The 24,936-nt window shown below is 40.9% G+C and overlaps 1 protein-coding gene across 2 annotated transcripts; it reads right to left on the bottom strand.

Moving 5' to 3' along the window:
• Window positions 1-915: 915 nt before the first annotated feature.
• Window positions 916-24,530, bottom strand: LOC149833722 (uncharacterized). 2 transcript variants are annotated; one of them, XM_090010974.1, is made up of 13 exons: window positions 24,285-24,530; window positions 24,116-24,177; window positions 17,046-17,123; window positions 16,361-16,442; window positions 15,949-16,019; window positions 12,495-12,596; window positions 5,149-5,238; window positions 4,951-5,025; window positions 4,833-4,865; window positions 2,883-2,963; window positions 1,926-1,982; window positions 1,679-1,794; window positions 916-1,277 (listed from the first exon to the last, which is right to left on the bottom strand). In XM_090010974.1, exons 1-13 carry the CDS (start codon window positions 24,337-24,339, stop codon window positions 1,256-1,258), a joined length of 924 nt encoding a protein of 307 aa, XP_089867100.1. In that variant the 5' UTR covers window positions 24,340-24,530; the 3' UTR covers window positions 916-1,255. The 2 variants fall into 2 exon arrangements, with proteins under 2 accessions (XP_089867100.1, XP_089867101.1); XM_090010975.1 differs by lacking the exon at window positions 1,679-1,794 and having other exon boundaries at window positions 984-1,277; window positions 24,285-24,526.
• Between the last annotated feature and the right edge of the window lie 406 nt (window positions 24,531-24,936).

Raw genomic sequence — 24,936 nt, 5'->3', positions numbered from 1 at the left:
AAAAACTGCAATGGAGGGAAGTGGCAGATGTCCAGTGATTTTTGTCTTTCGTTTCTAGTTTTAACATTAGAATGGTATCTCGTAGGGGCCCTACGATGGCCATGGGCTATATCTTGTTAATGTTCTATAGTCACTTGTAATTCTTTTATTTATTAATAGATTTTGTAACATAGTCTCCAGAGTTTCCTCTCAAAAATTAAAAAAAGTTCAGAGTTTCCTTTCAAAAAAAAATTGGGAGGTTCCTTACCCACGAAGCTAGTAAACATTAACCCTACTGTGTACATCTACATAGCAACATTTCCAAGAACTTTCCAAAGGAAGACTTGATTTTTCAAAATAGTACAAGATTTTCTCAAATGATAATATTCCAACAAGATCTGTGTCTATCTTTCGAAGTACGTGTTCAGCTAATCTTTGCCATGCAACCAACCCAAATTGACAATTATCGGGAGCATGTAATAACTGGTAGGGAACAATTCCAGGCTCATAATCAACACTTTTGTTTTGAAGTTAAATATGGTAGAAGTGGTATCAAAAAAGCCCAAGCACACCATCGGGAGCATGTAACATACATAATGAACTCTCGATGTCTACAGACTCCCCACCAAAACAAGGAACCCAGATCATAGCACCCACACATAGGGTGTGTTTCGGATCTTAAAGAGAACCGAGGTTTCGTAGATCGAGTCATGGGGACCACACTTTGATCCAACCTGGAGGATAACAAAATTTAGGCTTTGAGATCGTCATTTTAGGCCAAAACACACCTCTTCTCCCCAACCCCCACCCTCCCAAAAAAAAAACACGGGTTTTAAGTCGTCGGACTAGAGATCATCAGAGGTAATCAAACACACCCATAAAGAAGGCTGTGTCCATCTCTGAGATGGAGGGTGCCTGCAAAGAAGAGCCTGCTATACCACAACATGAATCCTGATTAATACCATAACTTAAAATCTCCAGTGAACATTATCCACAACTGAACAGAGCAGAAGGCACATATTGCTACTAATAAAATCAAACAAATATGTCCCTTCTCTGTTCTCATTTTGTAATCAACCCCAAAGAGCTGAGGCATAATTCTGTATTTCCTTATTCTGCCATTCATATACAACGCAGTCACTTGGGAAAAAATAAAATCCTGATAAATGTAGCTTTTATAACAACCGAAATTTACAAAACCACAAGAGGACAAGAGTTCAGTTACTCCAGCTATTGTGGATACAAGCAGCGTCCTTCGTCATGATGACAGCAGAAATCAACATTCGATGGAAGCGGTCCTGCAATTAACCCCATACATTCAGCTCTATGCATATGTGTGCGCACCAGTACATGCGCAAAATACTTGCCACAAAAAAATTTGCATGATTTGCATGAAACAGTAATGATTCGCATGTGGTAAGGCCCAAAACAACATGAGGACACGATTTTGTATCAAACTAAGAAATCGAATTGGAACAAGAAAGATGGATCAGACTGTGACCAATTGCAACTCAAGCACTTGAGCTAATCGGCTTAATGATCCAAACCAGCAGTGACCACTAACCAGTCACTTGGATCACTTGATGTTCAACCCACAGCCAGAGTCCAAGGATATCATATCGTGGGGTAATCTTATCATAAAAATTTGTTGGAAGACTAACAACCGTGCAAAAAGAGATGACGAAAGTTGAGTCTGAACCTTGTCAAGCTTTTCATATTTTTATCCAAGTCATCGATGTCATTTTGAAGGATTGCATTCGTTTTTGACTTCTCAACCGTCCCTGACTTTATGGTATCAGCTATATACTGAAGACCCTGATTTTTTTTTTAAATAATAAAAAAATCAACCACAAGTAACTTCAAGTATTTCACAAATTTACCTTCCACTTCAAGCAACAAGAACATCAGCTGTAAAATGTACACTTGGAGATGGGTGTGAAACAAACCTTGGCACCGAAACCGTGTGTGAATCCCAGCAGGCGCTTAGGAGTTTTCGGCTGTCCCTGCACATTAGCACAAGGCAACTGAGAGAGAGAGAGAGAGCACTCACAATCACGGAAGATGAAGGGCCAAAAAATATGAAAAGGTCTCAAGGCTGTTATAGTCAAAGTCTATCCAAAAGCATGGATTAGATTAATCTGCCTTTTAAAGCATTCCATGCTTCCTAAATAGGTACTGTTTTGTTTACTTGTCCAGATGAGCAAAGAAATACTTCTGTTAAAAAAGAGAAGTACAAAAATATGACGGATGAGGCATCACCATCACATAGAAGGAAAAATGGATTCTGAAGAAAGGGCCTGCGGGCTGTTACGCACAAAGTTGGCAAGAGCAGTATCAGCCACACATTAAAATCACTGAATAAATATGCTCCTTACCCTAGATGCAATTCTTGATTAATCAATAGGTCATTCTAAGGGTTTCTTTACTTTTGGAAGAAGAACAAGATACTTGTCCAAAGGACAAAAGTATAGAAAAAAGTTTAATGAGGCTTCACCATCCATATTAAAAAAGCAAAAAAGAAAGCCGCAAAGTCTTCCCCATGCTCATTCAATTTGTAAAATCCAACTATGTCCTTTCTGGAGCACTGGTCTCGTCAACAAAATCTAAACAGGCTCAGATATTACTCTACCAAAGCCTGCAGACAAATTACTGTAATATGTGTGTGTGTGTGTGTGTGTTTGTGATATGTATATATTTGCAATGTATTTTTCTTTTGTCTTTTTAATTTTTAATTTTATTTTTTGTTTCTTTTTTATTGTGGCTGCAACTAATCATTAGGAGTACCTAACGGCTCAGCTAGCTTTTAGGCACTCCTAAAGGTTAGTGCTTCATCTTCTTTGTCTATATATATGGCTTTGAGCCCTTCTTTTATTCCAAGGAATTATTGTGCACTTTATTTTTACCTGCAGAAATTCCGTCAATTTTCCATCCTTTGTGCCTCCAACAAACTGGCACAAGTACAAAACTCCAGCATTTGCAAAATCCTGAAAACCATGTTTAATTGGAAGCTCACAATGGTAAGTACCGAATAAAACAATAAGAGGACAAGTAACTACTTGCATTTTTAGTTTCATACAATTAACTATGAGAAGTTTGATCAGAGAGCAATAATTGTTCTGAATTAATGACAAACCTGAAGAAAAAGTTCACTGTGACAGGATGACCTCAAAATACTCAAAAAGAAACAAAACAAAATTGACTTAGAAACTACTCGTGGATGGTCATATAAAAGAGGAGGCAGTAGGACACTACAAATAACTACAAAGATATATTCATCTTTAATCAGGCTCAGGTCCCATCAGCAATCAGCATAACAACCTCACATTTCCATTCCTTCAAATATAAGGTTTCAGAACTACTTGTGAATTTGTGATTATGCTCATGAAACAAATTTTACAAGAGAGAAATAGGGAACAGTACAGAGAAAAGGCAATCAACATCCATCTTCGAATAGGCTCAGTCAGGTTGCACTAGCATTTGGACATGAAGTAGACAAATGTTTTAACAATCTCACATTCTATCAAGCATAAGATGTTTCATACCACAGGTTCAAGATCAGCAAGTTGAGAAATAAATAGGGAACTGTACAGAAAAAAGGCAATCAATCCATCACATAGGCTCGGTCAGACTGCACCATCATTTAAATATGACAAATGTTTTAACAATCTCACATTCTATCAAACATAAGATGTTTCAAGTCCTACTCTTACCCATGAATAAACATCAATTACATGCATGTTCATACTATCATTGTGAGACCTACTAATCAATCCAACCATTGATTTATGTTTAAAAAATATAAAAGTTAGGATTCCCAATATCTCATATAAAGCACTTTACAGTGTTTACACTACACAAAAGCTCAACTGTAAAGCTGAAACAAAATGTTATCCGCATGAAACTCTTGAAGTACTTGGTCGCCAGAGACCACCATATGGTTTTACTTTTACCACTTTCATATCTCATTCTTCTCCTCAATTCAAATTGCTGTGGAAAAACCGAAATACTGCAGCCAAACCACTACAAGCTGCAATAAGAAGATTTTAAGCCCCAAAATCGGAAGCAGATCAGGTCATGCTGAAAATGAGCGTTTTTTCTCATGCGGACATCGTGGCCATCCGATTTGCATTTTAAAAAGCTCAAAAGTCAACAAAACCATGTGGCATTCATCCAAAATGCAAACAGACGGCCAAGATGTCCGCATGAGCAAAAACGCTCATTTTCAGCATGACCTGATCTGCTTCCCCCAAAATCAGCTTTAACATTAAACTAAGCAAACCTTTTGTTGGTTGTTGTTAAAAAGGGAAGATTGGCCTTTAGATACAAAAATATTCATCAGCAGCATTTATTGGTCAGCTATCACTGTATCCTCCAGCTTTATAGCATACTATGAAGATCTTTTTGTGGGTTACTCAATACAGACCCGTCTTAGTCTTAACAACACTCTACAAAACTAAGTTGGTAGGAACCTCTTCGAGTCCAAATATTTGTCCACATGCCAGACTCTAATAGCAAGTGCAGATTTAGACTAGCCAACAGGTTTGTCTCGTTATTCCTTCACCAGGAATCAAATCCAGATTGCAAATAGTTCCTTGCTACACAATTTCACTTTTTGAATCTACAAGAAAGGTGACATCTGTGTGGTATAGTGATCATATACATTATTGAACACAACAAACCCAATATTAGATCACATACTAAACCGAATAATACATCACATACTTATAAATTAAGGCTATGGTTCTCATAATATTTGTCAGACTATAATTATAGCCTTAACGAACTTTAGAAAAAAAAGGTGAACTTAGAAAGTCATAGAAATTTCAATTTGTAAAGCAAACTATCTAGATCACCTGTTTATCCTCCAATGTACCGATCTTCCCACCCTGCAATACAAATTTTCGGATCTGTCAATAAGAATAAGACATAAAAAGAAACCACCAACATGAAGTTGATTTATGACAAACTCACCAATCCGCAAACCATTTTCTGTAAAACTTCTAAGTCGGTACCTATTTGAGAGACATCTGCTCGAACCTCACTGACCTGGTGATTAGTTTGTGCAGGTCAGACATCTTAACTAAAAAGGCAAAAGCAATTAAGAAAAATGCATTTGTACTCTCTCAGTTAGTTACTAAACTAGAAAGGAAAAGAACAAGTAATGCCCACCTCATTCTTCATTAGTTTTGTTAGTTCTTTTTGCTCATCCAATTTATCATCCAAGTTCTGAATCCTTTGTGTCAAATGCTTTTTTGTATCCTTACCACACAAATAGAAATCTCAAATTAGAAACACAAAAAGACTCCATACAAGGAGATCTTGGTACTAAATTGGATAAACAATAACTTGAAATTCATAATCTATGACTGAAAGTTTGGAGAATAAAGAAAATCACAGTGAGCCAGAATTAGATCCTTATACATTGACAGGGAAAGAAAGAACAGAAGATGCAATATTTTAGGTAAGGGAACATGAGCAACAACAAGATATTACAAACAAGAAATATCCAAAGTTTTTTTTTCTAATAAATCCAAAGCTTGTTAAAAACTTATAAAGCTATAAGAGCATCAAATGCAGCTCAGCCACCACAAGCAAAACAGACATAAATGTAGACATAGTAGAAAATTGAAAAAACATATTCTGGGCATAAATCTGAGATCAAGAAACAAACAGAAAATATCATCTAACACATAAAAAATCTAAATTATGCATGAGAACAATCAAACCAAGATCACGGTGGTTCCACCCCATTCTTCACACTAAACAATGGATTTATACGATAGAGAGTCTAGAGTCTAGATAAATTATTTCCATAGTTGCTTTAGCCATAAGAAAGAGATATAAAAGAAAAACAATGTCAAAGTACAAACTGCCTGAAAAAACTTTATTTATGTCCACTGATCACAAAAACAAAAGGTTAGAATCATTTCCTTTCTTTTCTCTGCATTTAAACATGTCCATAACATGATAAAGAAAATAATAACCAAACCCATATATGAGATGACTCCAACTTGTGAGAAAGGTGACACAAGCCTGAAAATGGGCCAGCTACAAGTACGAAGTGTATACAGGCCTAATAACCTATATGATGCAGAGCAAGATGGACCCAGATCCATACAGCAAGCAGAGTTCGTCTTGGGTCCGGGATCGGACCTGAGACCCGGATCCAGCTGAAGCCTTTAAAAGGCCCTCCTATGGTTGCGTGCAGGACAGAGATTATTCAACATTGCAGCAGCCGTTTTCTTCAGCAGTTTTCTTTCGTCATTTTTTTTATTTTTATCTTTTGCTAAGCTTTTCATTCCAGCCAGTTCGTTCCTTATTATTCTTTTATTTGCTCGTTTCTGTTTTTTGGTTAAGCCTTGTAACCCTTACTGAGTTCATATTAAACTTTTGATCGGATTGATTCATCCGTTGCCCTGCGTCATATTTCCATTGAGTATCTTGATGTTGCACGACTGTTTGTGCCTTGGAGAATTGGCATAACGTCAGCACCTTAGCCGACCACCGTCGATTCCTCCGCCGCAACAAAGAGCGTTAACGTGGCACCCATCAACGTGACAACTTCAAATCCCTCATTGCATCCACGAGTTCATTGTCAGTCCCCTGTGTGAAGGTGACGATTCCCATCTCACTGCATCAATAAGGTTGAGGTTTTCCCCTGTCATCACGTCTACCCATAGCATGACAGCATCGGTTCCTTCGTTGTTTTACGAGTAGCAACGTCGGCAACCTGATTGTGAAGTCTCGGTCTCTCTTTTGCTGCATCAAAGTGGTATCAAAGCCCAGGCATCCTCCTTTGGCAGCAGGATGGCTCAAGAGGCGAGGCATGATCCTACCGATGGAAAAGAGCGGAAGGAAACCGCCGTTAACGATCCGATGTTGCGGGTGCTTGACGCAGTAACCCAGATTCAGGAAAATCTACAACGCATCAGCAAAGAGGTCGTGGGTTTGTCGAGACGCGTGGACGGGATCAACGAACGGCTCGGGGCCGTCGAGTCATCCAAAGGTACGCGCATGACTTCAATGTTGAAAACAGGAGCAGATCTGGTGGACAACGCAGCAGATCAGGTGACTGCAACGTTCGCGGAAACAGGCCAGCCGACCCACTTTCTGACTGACTGTGTCATCAGCGCGCACCCGGTACCCCCTTTCCACCCCGATCCGGTAACAGTGGGCACGCGTCAGGCTTGTACGGGACCCCTGGCTGGAACTCCGCAGCACACGGGTGTGCCCCAGTCCAGGTTGTGACTCCCTGTGGGTGTGTCGCAGGCCGGGCCTGGTCTGCAGGATCCCAGCGACACGATGGGCCCTGCTGCAGGCCTGGGTGCGTCAACCTGACCCAGGAAGGAGTTGGTCCTTCCCCCTAATCCCTCGCGTGGAGGCCCTATGGCAGCAAACCTGCGGGCGGGAGCAGGGGGACCCGTGTGGATGGGTCCGGACCCAAGAGGGTCCAGACCCGAGTTCGTGAAAATGGGGCCTGGGTCTCGAGGACCATCCTTTGGGTCCTCAGGAGCGGGTCTGAGCTCCGAAAACCCCTACCCAGCCTACCCAGTTGGGTTTGGTTCGCGGGTTGCCCCGAAACAAACCCAACCCATTATGTTTGAACCCCAATATGGATCCAATGCCGACCAAAACCCATATCGGACCCGGACGGAGCTCCAGTTTGAATTTTAGCTGGGTCACAACCAGGCCCATAATCATATGGATCGTGGATAGAGTTCAAACCAAGCCTGTTATCCCCACAACTCGATCCCTGATCCAACCTACCCAAATTTGGGTCCAACGAGTAGCTTAGGACTGGACCCGATCCAGATCCAATCGGGCGAATCAACCCAATATTATACCAACCAGACCCAATTCCCGAACCAGAACCCACCCATTAACCCATTCCAGATCCAAAACCCAATATCATACCTGACCCAATACCACTGTCCTAACCCGATCCATAACCCAAACCCGTACTATCCAATTCCTACCCACCTAGAGCTCGAGACACGACCAGCCCTTCCACCTATCGCAGGATCACCTGTCATACTGGTGCCACAACGCAGGTCGCAGATGACGCCCCCTCACGGGCGAGCTAGACAGAGACAAATTCCTGTGCAGATTCAGCAGAGACTGGCGCGACCAGAGCGCCGACCACAGGTCATCGGAGTTCGTCAATATCAATTACCAGTAGAGCAGTATCGTGGTGAAGGAGATGAGATCGTGATGGATGATGATGCCTTCTGGAATGAATACCCCGCAGGCATGGTGGAGGCCCGTCAGCAGAGAGCACAAGAGCACCCCTCCACGTACGGGGTGAAGCTGGAGCTTCCAGAGTTCGCAGGCCGGTTCGATGCGGAGCAGTTCTTCGACTGGTCTTATGCAGTCCAGTTCTTCTTCGACTACCACGACGTCGTTGAGCACCGTCGTGTCTCCCTAGCCTCTACTTGGTTGAGAGGCCTAGCGCAGACATAGTGGGTTGAGCTGCTGAGGTCGAAGGAGCGGCAGGGACTAGAGCGCATACAGACTTGGGAGGAGATGTAGCGGTTGATGCAGTCTAAGTTCGTGCCGTCAGATCACGCTGAGAAGGCCTACAAGGAGTACTTGACCCTGCGTTAAGGCACCAGTACTATAGCGGAGTACACTGCTGAGTTCCATCGTCTTTCCCTACTAGTGCAGATCGAGGAGACCGTCCGCCAGCAGGTCACGAGGTATATTTCTGGTCTCTGTCTTGCTATTTCTGACGACTTCAGTTGTATCACAGTCGAATCATTAAATCAGGCAAGTAGTTATGCCATGAATGTGGAGAAAAAATTGAAAAGGAGGCAGGAACATAGGACATCCCATAATGATCAGTCCAGTCAACCCAAGTTAAGTTTCTCAACAATGGGAGCTCGACTGGGAAAGAAGACTCAAAGTCCACCCCTAGAGTCGACCCTAGCAAGCCCGATCAGTCCGGACCCGCGTACCACAGTAGATCCAAAGGTAAGCCCAGTGAGTCTACCATTTGTTGTTTTAGGTGCCAAGAGTTAGGTCATGTTGCGTCCAAGTGCCCCACTATGAGCAAGAACACTCATCTCGCAGAGGACATTGTTGAGTCAGTGTCCGATAGTGAGAGCGAGGGTGAGTCGCTTGTTGAGGGGGATGACGAGATGAAAGTCGTAGAGTTCGACAGCAGCATCAAAAATTTGTTAACCATCCGTCATGTTTTGACCACATCCCGAGAGTCAGCCCCGACAAAATGGTTGCGGAATAATATTTTTAGAACCCAGTGCAACTGTGAGGGGCGCGCGTGTGATGCTATCATTGATACTGAGGCGTGCGAGAATATGGTGTCCGAAAATGTCGTGTCCACCTTGAACCTAAAAACAAAAAACTGTCTCAACTTTATAAGATGGCATGGTTCAAGAAAGGGAACGAGGTACCTATCACCCTGCGTTGTCTAGTTCGGTTCTCCATGGGGGAGCATTACCACGATGAAGTGTGGTGTGATGTGGCCCCTATGAATGCGTGTCACATCCTTTTGGGACGTCCCTGGCAGTTGACCATAAGACAATCCATGATGGTCGTAGGAACATTCCCACCAAGGAGACCGGGTTTCCCCGACTCGCGGGCCTATTTTACCGGTCTTACCTCCTTGAACTGCCCGAAAATTGACACTTTTCTCTTATATTTAATGTGTCTAATCTAAATGCTTACTGTGGAGACAACAAGTCGTTAGAGTCGACTTCTTCCCAACCAGGGGAGAATGATGCAGAGCATGATGGACCCAGATCCATACAGCAAGCAAAGTTTGTCTCGGGTCCGAGACCGGACCCGAGACCTGGATCCAGTTGAAGCCTTTAAAAGACCCTCCTAAGGTTGCGTGCAGGACAGAGATTATTCAACACTACAACAGCCATTTTCTTCAACAGTTTTCTTTCGTTATTTTTTTTTATTTTTATCTTTTGCTAAGTTTTTCATTACAACCAGTTTGTTCCTTATTATTCTTTTATTTGCTCATTTTTGTTTTTTGGTTAAGCCTTGTAACCCTTACTGAGTTCATATTAAACTTTTGATCGGATTGATTCATCTGTTGCCCTGTGTCATATTTCCATTGAGTATCTTGATGTTGCACGATTTTTTGTGCCTTGGAGAATTGACATAACGTCAGCACCTTAGCCGACCACCGTCGATTCCTCCGCCGCAGCAAAGAGCGTTAACGTGGTACCCATCAACGTGACAACTTCAAATCCCTCACTACATCCACGAGTTCATCGTCAGTCCCCTGTGTGAAGGTGACGATTCCCATCTCGCTGCATCGATAAGGTTGAGGTTTTCCCTTGTCATCACGTCTACACATAGCGTGACAGCATCGGTTCCTTCGTTGTTTTACGAGTAGCAACGTCGGCAACCTGGTCGTGAAGTCTCGGTCTCTCTTTCGCTGCATCACTATATCACAAAGACAAGGATATGGGCATGTGTCCCGATGTGGTTTGCAAAATTCGGACATGGGGACACGTCGACACTATGTGTGTGTGTGTGCATTTAAAATTTAATCTATAGCAATAAATCATATGGCCTTCTACTCAAATTCTTGAACAACAATTATAAATCATTATGATTAAAAATATATTAAAGAATAAACCTAAGTTGAAAAGTGAAATATGATGTAATCAATGACAAACTCAAAGAAAAACACAAACACAAAATAAACAATCAAGATGACAGTAACAAAATTTAAGGACACAATGTTGACTGTGTATGGCAGAAGTTTGACCGTGTCCATTTAGGGTGTGTTTGATTGTTTGTCCAAGATTGGACAGAGCACATGCGCTATCAGTTTTGCAACAATTGTTCTTCATCCAGCGTTTGTTTTGACTCAAATAGAAAATCATATTTTTTCTATTTTAAAATAAATAAACTGCAAGAAAATAAATCATAAATAAACCAAAAAACACTAAGCTACAAGGAAAATAAACCATAAATAAACTATAAAATCAAAGAAACTATAAATAAACAATAAAATTAAATATAAAAGGGGCTAATTCAAACCCTAACCAAAGAAAATAAAAGAAAAAAAGCCCTAATCAAAACGAAGAACAAAAACCCTAATTAAAGAAACTTGATTCAAAGACCCAATCAAAGAAATTTCTTATTTTTTATATTTAAATTTTAATTCAAACCATAAAATTAAATCAAAGAAAATCTCTAATTTGAAACCCTAAATCAAAAAGCTCTAATAGAGAGAGAAAGAGAGAGAAGAAGAGAGGAACAAAGAAGGAGAGAGAGAGACATCAGAGCTCTATGCTTTGCCGTCGCCAGAGGTCCTCTCCTCTCATCGCTGCCGCTGGAGAGGTCGAGGGTGCCTCATCCAGCGTTAGGCGTGACAGCCCATGCAAAGCGCAGAACGCGCAATCAAACACACCCTTAGTGTCATCGTGTGACCAAGTATTGTGTTGTGTCGACACAGGATACACATGATATGTGAAGTGTGTGTGATATGCGAACATGTGCCATCTGATTCTCAACTTCTATAGCATGGACCAAAGAGGGAACCAAGACCAACATCCATCTGTTTTCCGCATAAAATCTTTACCAGTATTGAAGCCCCTATAAAAATTAACTTGAGATTCTAAATGAAATCATGACTAATAACTACACTTAGAACATGTTAAATCATAAAAAATGACCCATATGACATTTCATTGAATAGAAGCTCAATTTAACTCGTGGGCTGACTCTCACTAGAAGCAGTATCGCTATAAATAATAATCTGTACACAGCCAAAGAGATTCACACACAAAGATACTCAGTGGGCTGACTCTCACTGTAATACAACCAATTCTGTGAATTTTTATTTCTTGCAAGGGAAGATGAGCTCAACATCAGATATGCCTCAGAGTCTCAAATCATTAAAACATGGAAAGCTGAATTACAAATCTAAATATCAAAACTGTAGGGCATGACTCCCATTACCATGCCAATTACACATAGGGATGGCAGTGGACCGGGGGAAAGCGGAGCCCCGCCTCACCCCGTTTGGACCGGGATGAAGGGCATGAAACGGGGATGAAGGTTAAAATCCATCCCCGTGCGGGGATAGAGGCGGGGATGGACTTACGCTTTCCCCCGCCCCGCTTCGTCCCCGTCCCGATCCCCCCCTTGCCCCCGCCCTGCCACGCTCCATCCTTCTAAGGGATGACAATAGACCGAGGGGAAACGGGGCCCTGCCCCGCCTCACCCCCGTTTGGACCAGGGATGGAGGACATGAAACGGGGATGGAGGCGGGGGTGGAGGTTAAAATCCATCCTCGTGCGGGGATGGAGGTTCGGATTTTGAGATGGGGCAGAGGTGGAGACCTTGTCCGCCGCCCTGGTCCATTGTCATCCCTAATTACACATGAACAAGAATTTGCAGAATATAGGCAACTGCGTATTCGCACACTGAAAATTATGGTGAACCAGTGGCTATCCAATGACAACATTGCTTCCATCCAATCTCCATATACAAAAGACAATCCATACATAGAGTGGTCAAAGAATGTGTACCGCAAGATAAGCAGAGACTTGCTCTAAATGTTTTGTCATACTTGTAACAGCGTTTGCCATGTTGTGCTTGGTGACGTACATGAGATCAGAAAAGGACAACCCCTGAAGAATTTCAAGAAACAGTTACCCATCATATTTATATAAGTATGACCTCTCTATTAAAGAAAAAGTATAAGTTCAACAATACATATTTGATAAGAGAATACAAACCAGAACATCACAAAGGTTTACAGTAATGCTCCGGGAGCACCTACACCCACCTAGTATAGAAACCATAGATGTAGGTTGCAACTTCTCTATCAGGCTTCATAGATTTATTCAGCATAGTTTATTTGATAAGAACCATGCCTTGGATCAGGTCTTTCAGATACAAAAAATAAGACTTTTTAAATCATGAAATTTTGGAACATTGTGGGTCGTCCATGTTTGAATATCTTAAAAACCCTACATGTGTGTCACAATCACAAGATCCAAAACTTGTTTTCTACTAAAAAATGCATGGAGATCATATCTATGTGGACTCATCAAGAAAAAAACTTATGAAATTTGAAAAACTAAAACTTCCATTAGGTGGGAGAGCACCCTATCATTACTAATATATATATATATATATATATATATATATAGGAAAATGGAAACATACAAAATGGGCACGGTGCTAAATGAAACATGTTATTGGATCTCCGGTGTTTTTTCGAAACATGATTATATATAGAGAGAGAGAGAAGGTGAAAGCTGCTAACCACTTTTCTAACTAACCGCCGTGCTAACCGGGTTTTAGAAGGGTTTTCCCCATGTATTACTTAAATCTGACTGTACAGATGTATTCCGCATAGTCAAATTACTAGGAAACAACACTTGGTTCATGTTTCTTCAATGAAAAACATGATTTTTTAAGCCTTGAATATTTAGGAAAATCTTAGGCCAACGATTTTTTCAACCTTATAAAATCTTAGGCCGTTGGATGATCCAAGCGCTATGTCACATAGGCGTGCGTGCGGGTACTGTGATGCGGCACTTTAAAAAAGCTTGGGTGCGGGAGGGTGTATATATATATATATATATATATAAAAAAATTCAGACAAACTTGGCTCTGTATACCCAGACTGATTCAAACCTGGGCTTACTTTGACCCAGGTCTATGAGTCAAAGCAAACCCAACAGACCCGATCCAATTCAAACCTAGGTCTGCTTTGATGCAAGACTGAGTCTGACTTGGGTCAGAATAGGTCCAGGTCCAATTCAGATCTGGTCCCAGTTAGCACAACAGTTAGCTAGAAAAGTAGTTAGCATCTACCACTTTCTCATATACATGTGTGTGTGTGTTGCCATTACCTACAAACGTCTCTTTTTATTTTTAAATATTTTTTGTTGTTTTTCATGAAACCAATCTTACAGATCTGATCTACATGTTTTGTTTAGTGGGAATCAGCTTTTGAATCATCTTATTGTGACACGTAGGCAGTTTTTTATAAGGCTTCAAAAATCAACAGCCTACAATGTGAGATACTTTCTTGGGTCATAAAATCGTGTTTTTTCATCAAAAAACATGATCCAAAAGTTGATTCCCACTAATTTGAACATGTTGAATCCAACCATGAAGTCGGATTGGATCAAAACAACCCACACCATAGAGATCCAAAGGTGTTTGTACTTAATGGCACCATTACTAAATTAATACTATATAGAGAGAGATGAAAACATGCTAAATGAGTTTTTCAACTTTTATGGTGCTTTTTCATGATTATAACACCATAGATGTGTTTGTCATGATCAATTTACTAGGAATCAACACCTTAATCATGTGTTTTCAATGAAAAAAAGATATTTGGAGCCTCAAAATTTTACAAAGATTTTGGACCGTCGATTTTTCGAACCTTATAAAATCCCACCCATGTGTTAGAATCGAACTCTCTCCAAGAGCTGATCTGTATAAAATCAAGTACATAAACCACATCTGTAGAGTCAAAATTTAAAAATAAAACAAAAAAAACTTGAAAACCCGTTTAGCATGTTTGTATCTCTCTCTATATATATGTGTGTGTGTGGATGATATTTGGTCGTAACGCACTTCATCGAAAAAACATGATCCAAAAGCCGGTTCCCACTATTTTGAACATGTTGAATCCAACCATGAGGCCAGATTGGATCAAAACAACCCACACCATAGGGATCCAGTGGTGTTTGTACTTAATGACACCATTACTAAAACAGTACTATACTATATAGATAGATAGATAGTAATGAAAACATGCTAAATGGGTTTTTCAACATTTCTGGTGCTTTTTCATGATTCCGATCCCCACAGATGTGTTCATCATGGTTAATTTACTAGGAATCAACACTTTAATCATGTGTTTTAGATGAAAAAAATATATTTGGAGCCTCAAAAATTTACAAAGATTTTGGACCATTGATTTTACGAAACTTATAAAAACTCACCCATGTGTCGGAGACGAACTATCTCCGAGAGCTGATCCCTATAAAAATCAAGTACATAAACCACATCTGTACAGTCAAAATTTAGAAATAAAAAGAAAAACGCCTGAAAACCCATTTAGCATGTTTGTATCTCTCTATATATATATAAGGATAATATATGGTCATAGAGCACAACAGCATAATGAGTCGAAAATATATATATATTACCTTTTTTTTATTTTTGTAGATTGAATCCAAAGATGTGATCTACAAAGTTCTTTTAGCAGTTAACGGGCTCTTCATTGTGCGATTGTATAACTACGCTTTTGATGGCTTGAAAAATCAAAGGCTCACAACTATGCCCCAGAGATACAGCAGCTGCTATGGGGATAGGCTATTTTTACAAAGTTTCCACATGACCAATATATAAGGGCATATAATATGTGAAAGCTTCATGGCCCAATAAAAACACAAACCGAGGTGTGATCACCATGAAACAAACCATGCTGAAATCTGAATGCATACATGAGGTTGGATCAGAGTTGACAGTCAAGGAAGCGGGAGCGGGAAGCAGAAGCAGAAAGTGAGGGACTTTCAAAATTTTAGGAAGTAGGAAGCGTGGGATGACTTAGAAGCGAACCAGGAATCATCTCGGAACCGACCTAGGAAGCGAACCGGAAGCAAGGGGGAAGCGAAAAAAGAGAAAAAAAAATAAATAAATAAATAAAAATACAAAAAAAATGAAAAAAAGGAGGAAAGCGGAAGGGAAGGGAACTTCCCCAAAATGGGAAGCACGCTTCCCATTTTTTGAGTGCGCTTTCCAGCATGTTTCAGAAGCACGATGTTTCGTGCTTCTGAAACACGCTTCAGGGAAGCGTGATTCCCCACTCCCAAGGGCACTTCCGGTAACTCTAGGTTGGATTAAGCTGATACAGCAGCTCACACCCACAATTTGTAGCAATACTCCATCTATCTATCTATCTATCTATATATATATATATGGACGCACAAACACACACGTAAATAGCTATACCTTCCACCACATGTAGCCATATCCCAAAGCCCCTAAGGCAGCAGCTGGCACCAGAAGAGATGTCATATTACCTGGAAAGAAAAGACAAACTCAAAAAATCTAGTGCCACTCAAGCAAAAACAGAACCTTCCCAGCAGGATAGCCCTTTAGAATGAATACTTTGACAAAGCTCCATATTAAGAGTTTTAATTGAAAGCAACGCTTTATCATGAAAGAAAAATAACATAGGCTACATATCTGAAAGAGAAGCAACCAAACTTTCCTCTCCTGAAAAACTGGAGGTGTAATTGAAGACAAAAAAACCATAGATTTGATGGTGAATAAGAGACAGCACTTTTATATCTATAAAGATGCCCTAGTTGTCCTGCTATAGAAACGTAAATGAACTTTCATGATATGGTGAGAAGGATACCCATTTGACCAGAATCTCCATTGACAACAGTTATCTGTCGTGCAGAGGCTAGCCGCCGCAACTCCGTTGCTAATTGACGGACCTAGATGAACATAAAATAAAATGATAGGTACCATAGTTTGAATTTAGTGATGAAAGATACTATTACTATTGTCAACAAACATCCACCATTTCTAAAGAAAATTTTCAGCTTAACAAGGAAATATTATTGCAACATGTCAGTAAGACATCCAATAACACATGGCCCAATGGAATCAGATGCCAAGATTAGGACGCTCCAAGATTGGAAAATATCCCCACAGACCCACCCCACCAGGCTTGCTCCACTTTGTCCATCACACGTGCAGACAGTAGGCAGTATTTCTCCAAACCCACACATCATCACCTAATCTAAAAGTACCTCATCTTTAAATGTCAGTACAACTTTCCCACCATAGTAATTCAAAAATTAAAATACACTTAATGTTTCCACTTCCAATAAACAACCTTATTATAGTCTAGATTTTGTGCAAAGTAGACATTTGCTCAAGGGTTCAATGATCGTCACTAACAAACAGTCAAAAGGAAAAAGGTTGGCACTCATTCAAGTTTCCTATCTAAGGGAAAACTCCGACACCGAATTACAAACATCTGCAGAAATAAACACTTGACTCTCTTCCTCAATATGATACAAAAGATCTGTTACCTGCGAAGCAAGAGCTTCTGAGTGGTCAGACTCAGCACCAGATGACTCTCCAGATTTATCCAAACCCTTCAGTAATGCCTGTGCCAATAAAAAGGAATAAAAACCCAAAGTCTACCAGAATAGGTAAACGACATAGAGAACTTCCTACACTAGCAAAATAACAAAGAAATGCTCCAAAATCAACCACATCTTGCAGTCAAATGTCATAAAATGATTCCGAAAAAGCCCCAGTGCAATTTTTTTACCTTCCAAAAAAAAAAAGGAAACTACTACACGTGGTACTAATGGGCATGAAATAGGAAAAAGGAATCATAAAGGCAAAGGTTTGGCAAATGATAAATTCAAGCTTCAGTATGACAAAACGAGTTTGCTGTAATTGCAATAGTTGTTCATCCCAGCAAATATCCACAGTTAAATGATCTCCACCTATGTCACATGGGTGCGGGTGCGGGTGCGGGTGCGACAAGGGTGCGGCGCAATTCCAAAAAATTTGGACACGGGGACTCGGCTATATATATATATATATATATATATATATATTAAAAAATATATATTATAAATATATATATTTTAAATATTATAATTATATATATATAACAATAAATTAACACATAAAGATTGTAAATTTTAAAGCAAAAAAAAACAATTCTTAACAACACAAACTTACCAAAATATAACACATAAAGAAGCTTGTGAGTGTGATAAACAACAAAACTTATCATAAATCTGCCTCATCGTCTGAATTAGAAGGAAGAACAGGATCGAGGTAGTCCATGTTGAGAGTATGTAAATTATGTTCTCCCTCCAAGTCAAAATCTTCTGGATTTACATCCCAATTCTTGGATGGTCCACAAATGCATCAAAAAATCACTATATTAGTATCTAACTTAAAACTTTGAATACAAATATAAAATATTTAAATACAAACTTTGAATACAAAGAAAAAAAAGTAAAGTACCTATACTCTTCTTTGGTGCGGCGAGAAATTAATCGTAGATTTGAGTGAACATATACCAAATCCTCTGCTCTTTTACTAGTGAGTTTGTTTCTTTTAATGTTGTGAATTTGAGCATATGTACTCCAATTTCTTTCACAACAAGATGATGTAGCAGGTTGTGATAACAACTTCATTGCAAGACGTTGCAGATTTGGTGTCTCTGATCCATATGTTGCCCACCAATTAAGGGGATCTTCCTCGTCCCTTGCCACAAGTGCTGCTAAAGAATCAAATCTTCCAGTAGAAAACTTGCCAAACTCACTATTTACAACCTTAAACATGTGAGGATCATTAAAAACTCTTCCCAAATATATCATTCTATTTCTTGATATCTCAGGATCTTCATTTGGAGAAACACGACCAACACCTGCTGTCAACCATTCTTTTGCATAGTATTTTGGATTGAGAGAGTGTGCCATGCAATGCAAAGGTGTATTGCTTTTATCCCATCTTCTCACTAAAACTGAATGTACATGATTGTAAAATTCTGAATCATCAAGTGCAATATCTTTCTTCTCATGTTTAAAAATGATACTTTGAACTTTTTCAATCATATTGTCCCACATTTCAAACATTCTATGAAGCATGGGTACATCTCTGTCAACTTCTCTCAGCATTTCCCAAATAGGCTCTGTAAATTCAACAAAATATGTAATTTTATCCCACCAAAAATCATCACAGATGCATTTTTTGATAGCTTGAGCCTTGACATCATCTTCAGTACGATAAAAATCCCAATCTTGATCAGCCACCATCATCATCAATGCATTCTTGAGTTGCTTAATTCTTTTTATCATAACAATTAGAGAAGCAAAACGAGTTTCAGCAACTTTCAGTAACTTGAGATCAGAATGCCTATTAAATATAGAAAGGGCATGATGATGGTTTACAACAAAATTTCTAATATTTTGAACATCATGCTCTATTTCCTCAATCCATAAGCACATTTCATGTGCATGTGCATCATCTTTTGATGGATTGCATATACTCTTAAGTGCCAAATTTAAACTGTGTGCTGCACAAGAAGTCCAAAAAATATGTGAATATGTATCTTCACTTGCCAAATTCATTCCTGCATGACTGCAAACTGGAGCATTGTCAGTAATGATTTGCACCACACTTTCTTCACCCACTTCTTTTATCACTTCAACAAATAATCTCTTTAAATATTCAGCATCTTTATACTCTCCAGATGCATCAACAGTCTTCAAAAAGATTGGCCCATTTAGTGAGTAAGCAATGAAGTTTATCAGTGGTCGCCTTTGTATATCAGTCCACCCATCAGAAACAATCGACACTCCATGTCGTTTCCATGCAAATTTTTGGGTCTCTAGCAAGTCTTCAATTCTATTTTTTTCCTCTGCAAGAATGACTGTTCTTAGTTTTTCTGAACTAGGAGGCACATAACCACTCAAATTGCAATTAGCCAAAGATGTAATCATATCTTTCCAGTATGGACTTCTAGCTACATTAAAAGGAATTGAGCTTGAGTAAAAGAATCGACCAATCTTTTTATCAATTTCTGCTCTTGCCATGTTTTTGAATGACGCTTGTATTGTTTTATTGCTTTCCATCTTTCTTTTCTTTAAAAGCTCTTCTTGTGTATCACTAGCAGTAGGAAAAAACAAATTAATCGAATCGCTTTTCATCTCTGCAATTTTCTTCTTTTCAGCTTCCTCTTGTTCTTTTTTTAATTGCTTTAACATGTCTTTGTCAACCCCAGAACATGCCCTAATTCCTTGACCACGAATATGCAAAAGATGTGCTTTCACACGCGTATAAGAACCTGTGAAAACAGTCTTACATAGATTACAATGAAACTGCACATTCCCACCACCACCACTACTAGCTTTTATCCCTTTTGTCACAAGCCTCCAAAGTGGTTGAGAAACATCTAATTCAGGGTTAGAACTTGAACCAAATGTATTGACACTACCGCTAGAACTCGCCATTATATCTGAAAAGTGAAAACTGAAAAGAAAATAATTAAATAAGTAAATAAAATAAAGTTAATAAAACAGGAAATATTGGAGGGGTCGAGCCCCTCTTCTGCGAGCAGAGGGTGCAGGGAGGGGGGCCGAGCCCCTCCTCTGCGAGCAGAGGGTGCAGGGAGGGGCCGAACCCCTCCCCTGCGAGCAGAGGGTGCAGGGAGGGGGGATGAGCCCCTCTTCTGCGTGCAAAGGGTGCAGGGAGGGGGGCCGAGCCCCTCCTCTGCGAGCAGAGGGTGCAGGGAGGGGCCGAGCCCCTCCCCTGCGAGCAGAGGGAGCAGGGAGGGGGGGCGAGCCCCTCCTCTGCGAGCAGAGGGTGCAGGGAGGGGGGTCGAGCCCCTCCCCTGCGAGCAGAGGGTGCAGGGAGGGGGGCCGAGCCCCTCCCCTGCGAACCGAGGGTGCAGGGAGGGGGGCCGAGCCCCTCCCCTGCGAGCAGAGGGTGCAGGGAGGGGCCGAGCCCCTCCCCTGCGAGCAGAGGGTGCAGGGAGGGGGGCTGAGCCCCTCCCTTGCGTGCAAAGGGTGCAGGGAGGGGGGTCGAGCCCCTCTTCTGCGTGCAAAGGGTGCAGGGAGGGGGGCCGAGCCCCTCCTCTGAGAGCAGAGGGTGCAGGGAGGGGCCGAGCCCCTCCCCTGCGAGCAGAGGGTGCAGGGAGGGGCCGAGCCCCTCCCCTGCGAGCAGAGGGTGCAGGGAGGGGCCGAGCCCCTCCCCTGCGAGCAGAGGGTGCAGGGAGGGAGGCTACGAGCAGGGTCGACATACCTGACGGAGGGGGAGACGGTGGCTGCCTGTCGCCGGAGTTCGGATCGCCGGCGTGGTTGCAGGAGAAAGCTGCAGGGGCTGAGGGGGAGAGGCAAAATCGAGAGGGTAAGCCCCTCTCCCTGTCGATAAACCCCTTTTAGGGTTCGGCTGCCAAAAAAATTGGATCTGGGTCGGGTTTGGACCCGACCCGACCCGGATCCAAAACAAAATTTAAAACTCGAACTGGACAATTTTGGACTCGGTCAAAGTTGACCGAGTCCAAAATGTGGTCGGACTCGGCCCGGACTCGTTGACCGAGTCCGACTCGGAGTTGACCGAGTCCGGGCCGAGTCCAAAGCCGCACCCGAGTCCGTGCGTGTCGACGCGGGTGCGGCAACCCTTTAGCCGAGTCTGTGTGACATAGATCTCCACGTTTGGAGGGGGAAAAAACTGAAAGGAAAATATATAGCTGAATGTGACAATAGCTTTGATGAAAGCTACAACAATACAAACATAGTAACAAAGCCAAGTCATCAATTTATGAGCTCTAAGGGCATGCTCAGTTCGATCACATGAGAATCACTCTCTCATTTGAATGAGAGAGTGATTCTCATATGCCCCCAAATCTCATGTTCAACCAAACATGAGATTTGGGGCTAAAGTGATTTCGAATCTCATGAAATCTCACGGGTGAGAGTGTAATTTCAAATAACATGATTCAAAATCACATTTACGTGTTTCACGGGTTATGATAAAACGTGCGGAGGTGAATGTCATTCATCTTCTCCTCTCTACCTTATATGAAGAAGAACACAAAAGAGGGGGAAAAGCTCCATCTGCTTGCCAGAGAAGGGGGAAAAATCAGGTAACTCGCTGGAGAATGACTATTTCCCCTCCCTCTCTCTATTTGGTGGTGATTCAGAGAAACACCCATTTCTCTGAATTGTAGTTTTGCCGCCCAGAGTTGCTAGTCGGGGAAGCGGGAGCAAGAAGCGAGGCACTTTCAAATTTTTAGGAAGACAGAAAGCGTGGAAAGACTTAGAAGTGAACCAAGAATCGTCTCGGAAGCGACCTAGGAAGCAAGGGAGAAGCAAAAAAAGAGAAAAATAAAAGAAAAATAAAAATAAAAACACAAAAAAAAAAATGAAAAAATAACGAGAAGTGTGCTTCCCACCATGTTTCGTGCTTCGGAGAAGCGTGCTTCCCCATGCCCTATGGCGCTTCCGGTAACCCTGGTTTTGCCTTTCTATTTCCTCACCAAAGAAGGGAAAAAAATCAAGTAAAATTGAGGTGGAAAAAAAAAACTAACATGAAACTTTTTTTCCTTTTTCTAATTGAGGGGTGGGAGAGCTCGCCGGAGAGGGAAAACTCGTCAAAAAAAAAAATTAGGTCACCTGTTTTTTTTTCTAGTTGAGGTAACCAAACATGAGAATCCATTTCACGTGATTTTGAATCTCATGATATTTACTTTCACATGTATAAAAAGCAACCAAACATACCCTAAATTTCTCGATGAAAGATTTTCCAAATTCTTACCCTTTTTCTCTGAAAAAATCCACGAGTGAGAGATCAATCACATGTTTGGTGCATTACATACAAAATCATCTAACATATATATAAAACTAAGAAGAATAAATGACACAATTGCAATTAACATGATTGGATTTCTCGGTGAGTCAACTTGTGACTCGGCCAAGTCACACCGGATCGGTGCCTTACCGAGTGAAAAACACAGGTAAACTCTGAATGAACCAAAAACCAACCGATTCGCATGGAAACTCGGGTGAGTCACGAGTCACTCAGCCAAGTTCAGTCCAAAAACAGTGCAATGAACTGGGCACAAAAGAGACAGTTTAAACTTGAATCAACTAAATTGGGCCTCGGATAAGATTTAGCTGATGCACTTACCATTCACAAATCAAACGCAAAAAAAAAAATGAAAGAGGTTGTAAGTCAAAACCCTACCCCTCTTTCGACCTCTCCTCTCGCTCTCCAACCGTCAAGCCTCCTCCTCAACCCACTGCAGTTCCATAGTCGGATTTTCTAGCAATGGAAAGCTTAGGGAGTTGGCGAAGCGAAGCTGTGACTCTCACCCTATCTCAGTTACTCTATTTGTTATGCCTTTGGCCCTACGCAGCTCTGGTTCTTTGACTACCGATAGTTTCTGTCCCGTCAGTGGTGTGCCGGCTACCCGTGAAGGAGGGTTCCTCTCTCTCTCTCTCTCTCTCTCTCTCTCTCTCTCTCTCTCTCTCTCTCTCTCTCTCTCTCTCTCTCCAGTGCTGTTGAGGAAGCCCTTTTTGACCAGGCTACTATGTGAAGTAAAAAAGCTTTAGTTTTTATGCCATGTTTGTGGTCACTTTTGGTAACATATTCTTGTGGTTAGAGGTGATTTGAAAATCAGTACTTAAATTTGCTATTGCTAATCCTAAATTACGAATGATAAGCAATATTTTTGTTATTTATGACAATTTGTTTGTTTCTTGTTGATAAGACTACTCGATGCATTCGACAAGAATGTCTTGGAATGAATGCAATGATGCTTGTTCATAGTCTATTCTGTCAGACTACATCATTGATTGGTAACAGCATACTTTTTGCTATGGGCACTATTGTTTTGTGACCTATTTAGCCTGTGGAATCGAAAGTAGAAGGAAATTGGATTTTTCCTTTCCAACTTTTGTCTAAGTTATGTTCCACAGGGAAATAGATTGATATGAAATGTTTTAGATGATGGTCTCTAAGAAAAATTTTGTTTTTTTATGGTTATGATTTGTTTAGGACATTAGGCTATGTAATTTTTATAGTATGAAACTATAACATGTAATATTATTATTTATTTTTTATAAATTAAATAAAAACCTTGAGTCGCCTGAGTCAACGAGTTGCTTGTGACCGAGTTCCCGAAAATGCCAACCATGGCAATCAATACATAGGAAAAAAGAAAAACAAGGAAGAGAGAGGGATAGATAATCCAGAAAACGAACATACCTTGTTATATTACACATACATTGACACACTCAATACCAGAATTAAATCAAATTCATAATAATTTTATTGTGAACTATATCAGATTTCAAGCAATGGAAATTACATAACAAATCAAAACATTAAAAACAAATATAATCACTTTCATTCAACCGCACGAAGCAGAATCATAAACCAAAACAGGCTTGTTCAAACTTCAAACCGATCACGCGGAAGATCCCGCAGTTCGAGCACGGGTTTCATGATCACAATTTTTTAGACAAAAAAAAAAGTATCAATCAAAACCTAATCCATTGCATGCTTGCAGAACTCAAAAAAGAAAAAAGAAAAAAAAAACTCCAAATTCAGTGAAGCAGTGGAATCTAACTTGAAGTTCCCCAAATATATCCGACAACTTGCCGTTCCTTAGAACGATCGATCCCGTGTACCCTGAAACCGCAAAAACACCATTTACAACAAGGGAACCCTAAAAAAGGGACAATCAAACTCAATCCCTAACTCATACAAAAACTCGACAGAGAGAGAGAGAGAGGTACCCGCTCCGACGAGGATGAGAATCTTCGAGAACCCTATTCCCGACTGCAACGCCATGGCCGATTCTGCTCAGAGCGATCAGCAAAGCCTTTAGAACTCCTCTTCGGATCGACGACCAAGAGAGAAGAACCCACCGTATTCGAACCAGTAAACCCTAGTTAGGCTTAGGGTTTGGAGCTCCCGTCAAGCAGAAGGGGGGAGAGAAGGAAGAGGGGAGAAAGGGTCCCGCCTTGATTCACTCTCTAACTAAGAAGAATAGAAACCTTCACAGTTATCCCACCTCACGGTGGGAGGCCACAACACAAGCAGTTTATGACGAAAAGACCCTTAAGCTTTCTACAAAATACCAAATGACTGCCGTTAACCCTGTTTACATGATCCAGTTAAGAAGCCCGATCCGGTAGTTTTTTCTTTCTATTTTTTATTTTGTTGTATACTTACAGGTAGAAACCAATGCTGTCAGCAACGGGTCCGATTTACCCCGACCAAACCTTATAGGATTCGGGTATACTGACAAATAAGAAGACTAGATTAAGACCCGGGTCTAGACCCAAAGGTTCGATTAATTAATACATGGACCTGGTTATAGTTTGTGAAAATTTATACCAGACCGAGACTCGACCCGAGTTTCTATTACGACCCATAATTTTTTAA

The sequence above is a fragment of the Nuphar pumila genome, chromosome 6, assembly GCF_984573655.1.
Source record: "Nuphar pumila chromosome 6, dmNupPumi1.hap1.1, whole genome shotgun sequence".
In the NCBI taxonomy this organism is placed as follows: domain Eukaryota; kingdom Viridiplantae; phylum Streptophyta; class Magnoliopsida; order Nymphaeales; family Nymphaeaceae; genus Nuphar; species Nuphar pumila.
This window is presented reverse-complemented; position numbering and strand designations above follow the sequence as displayed.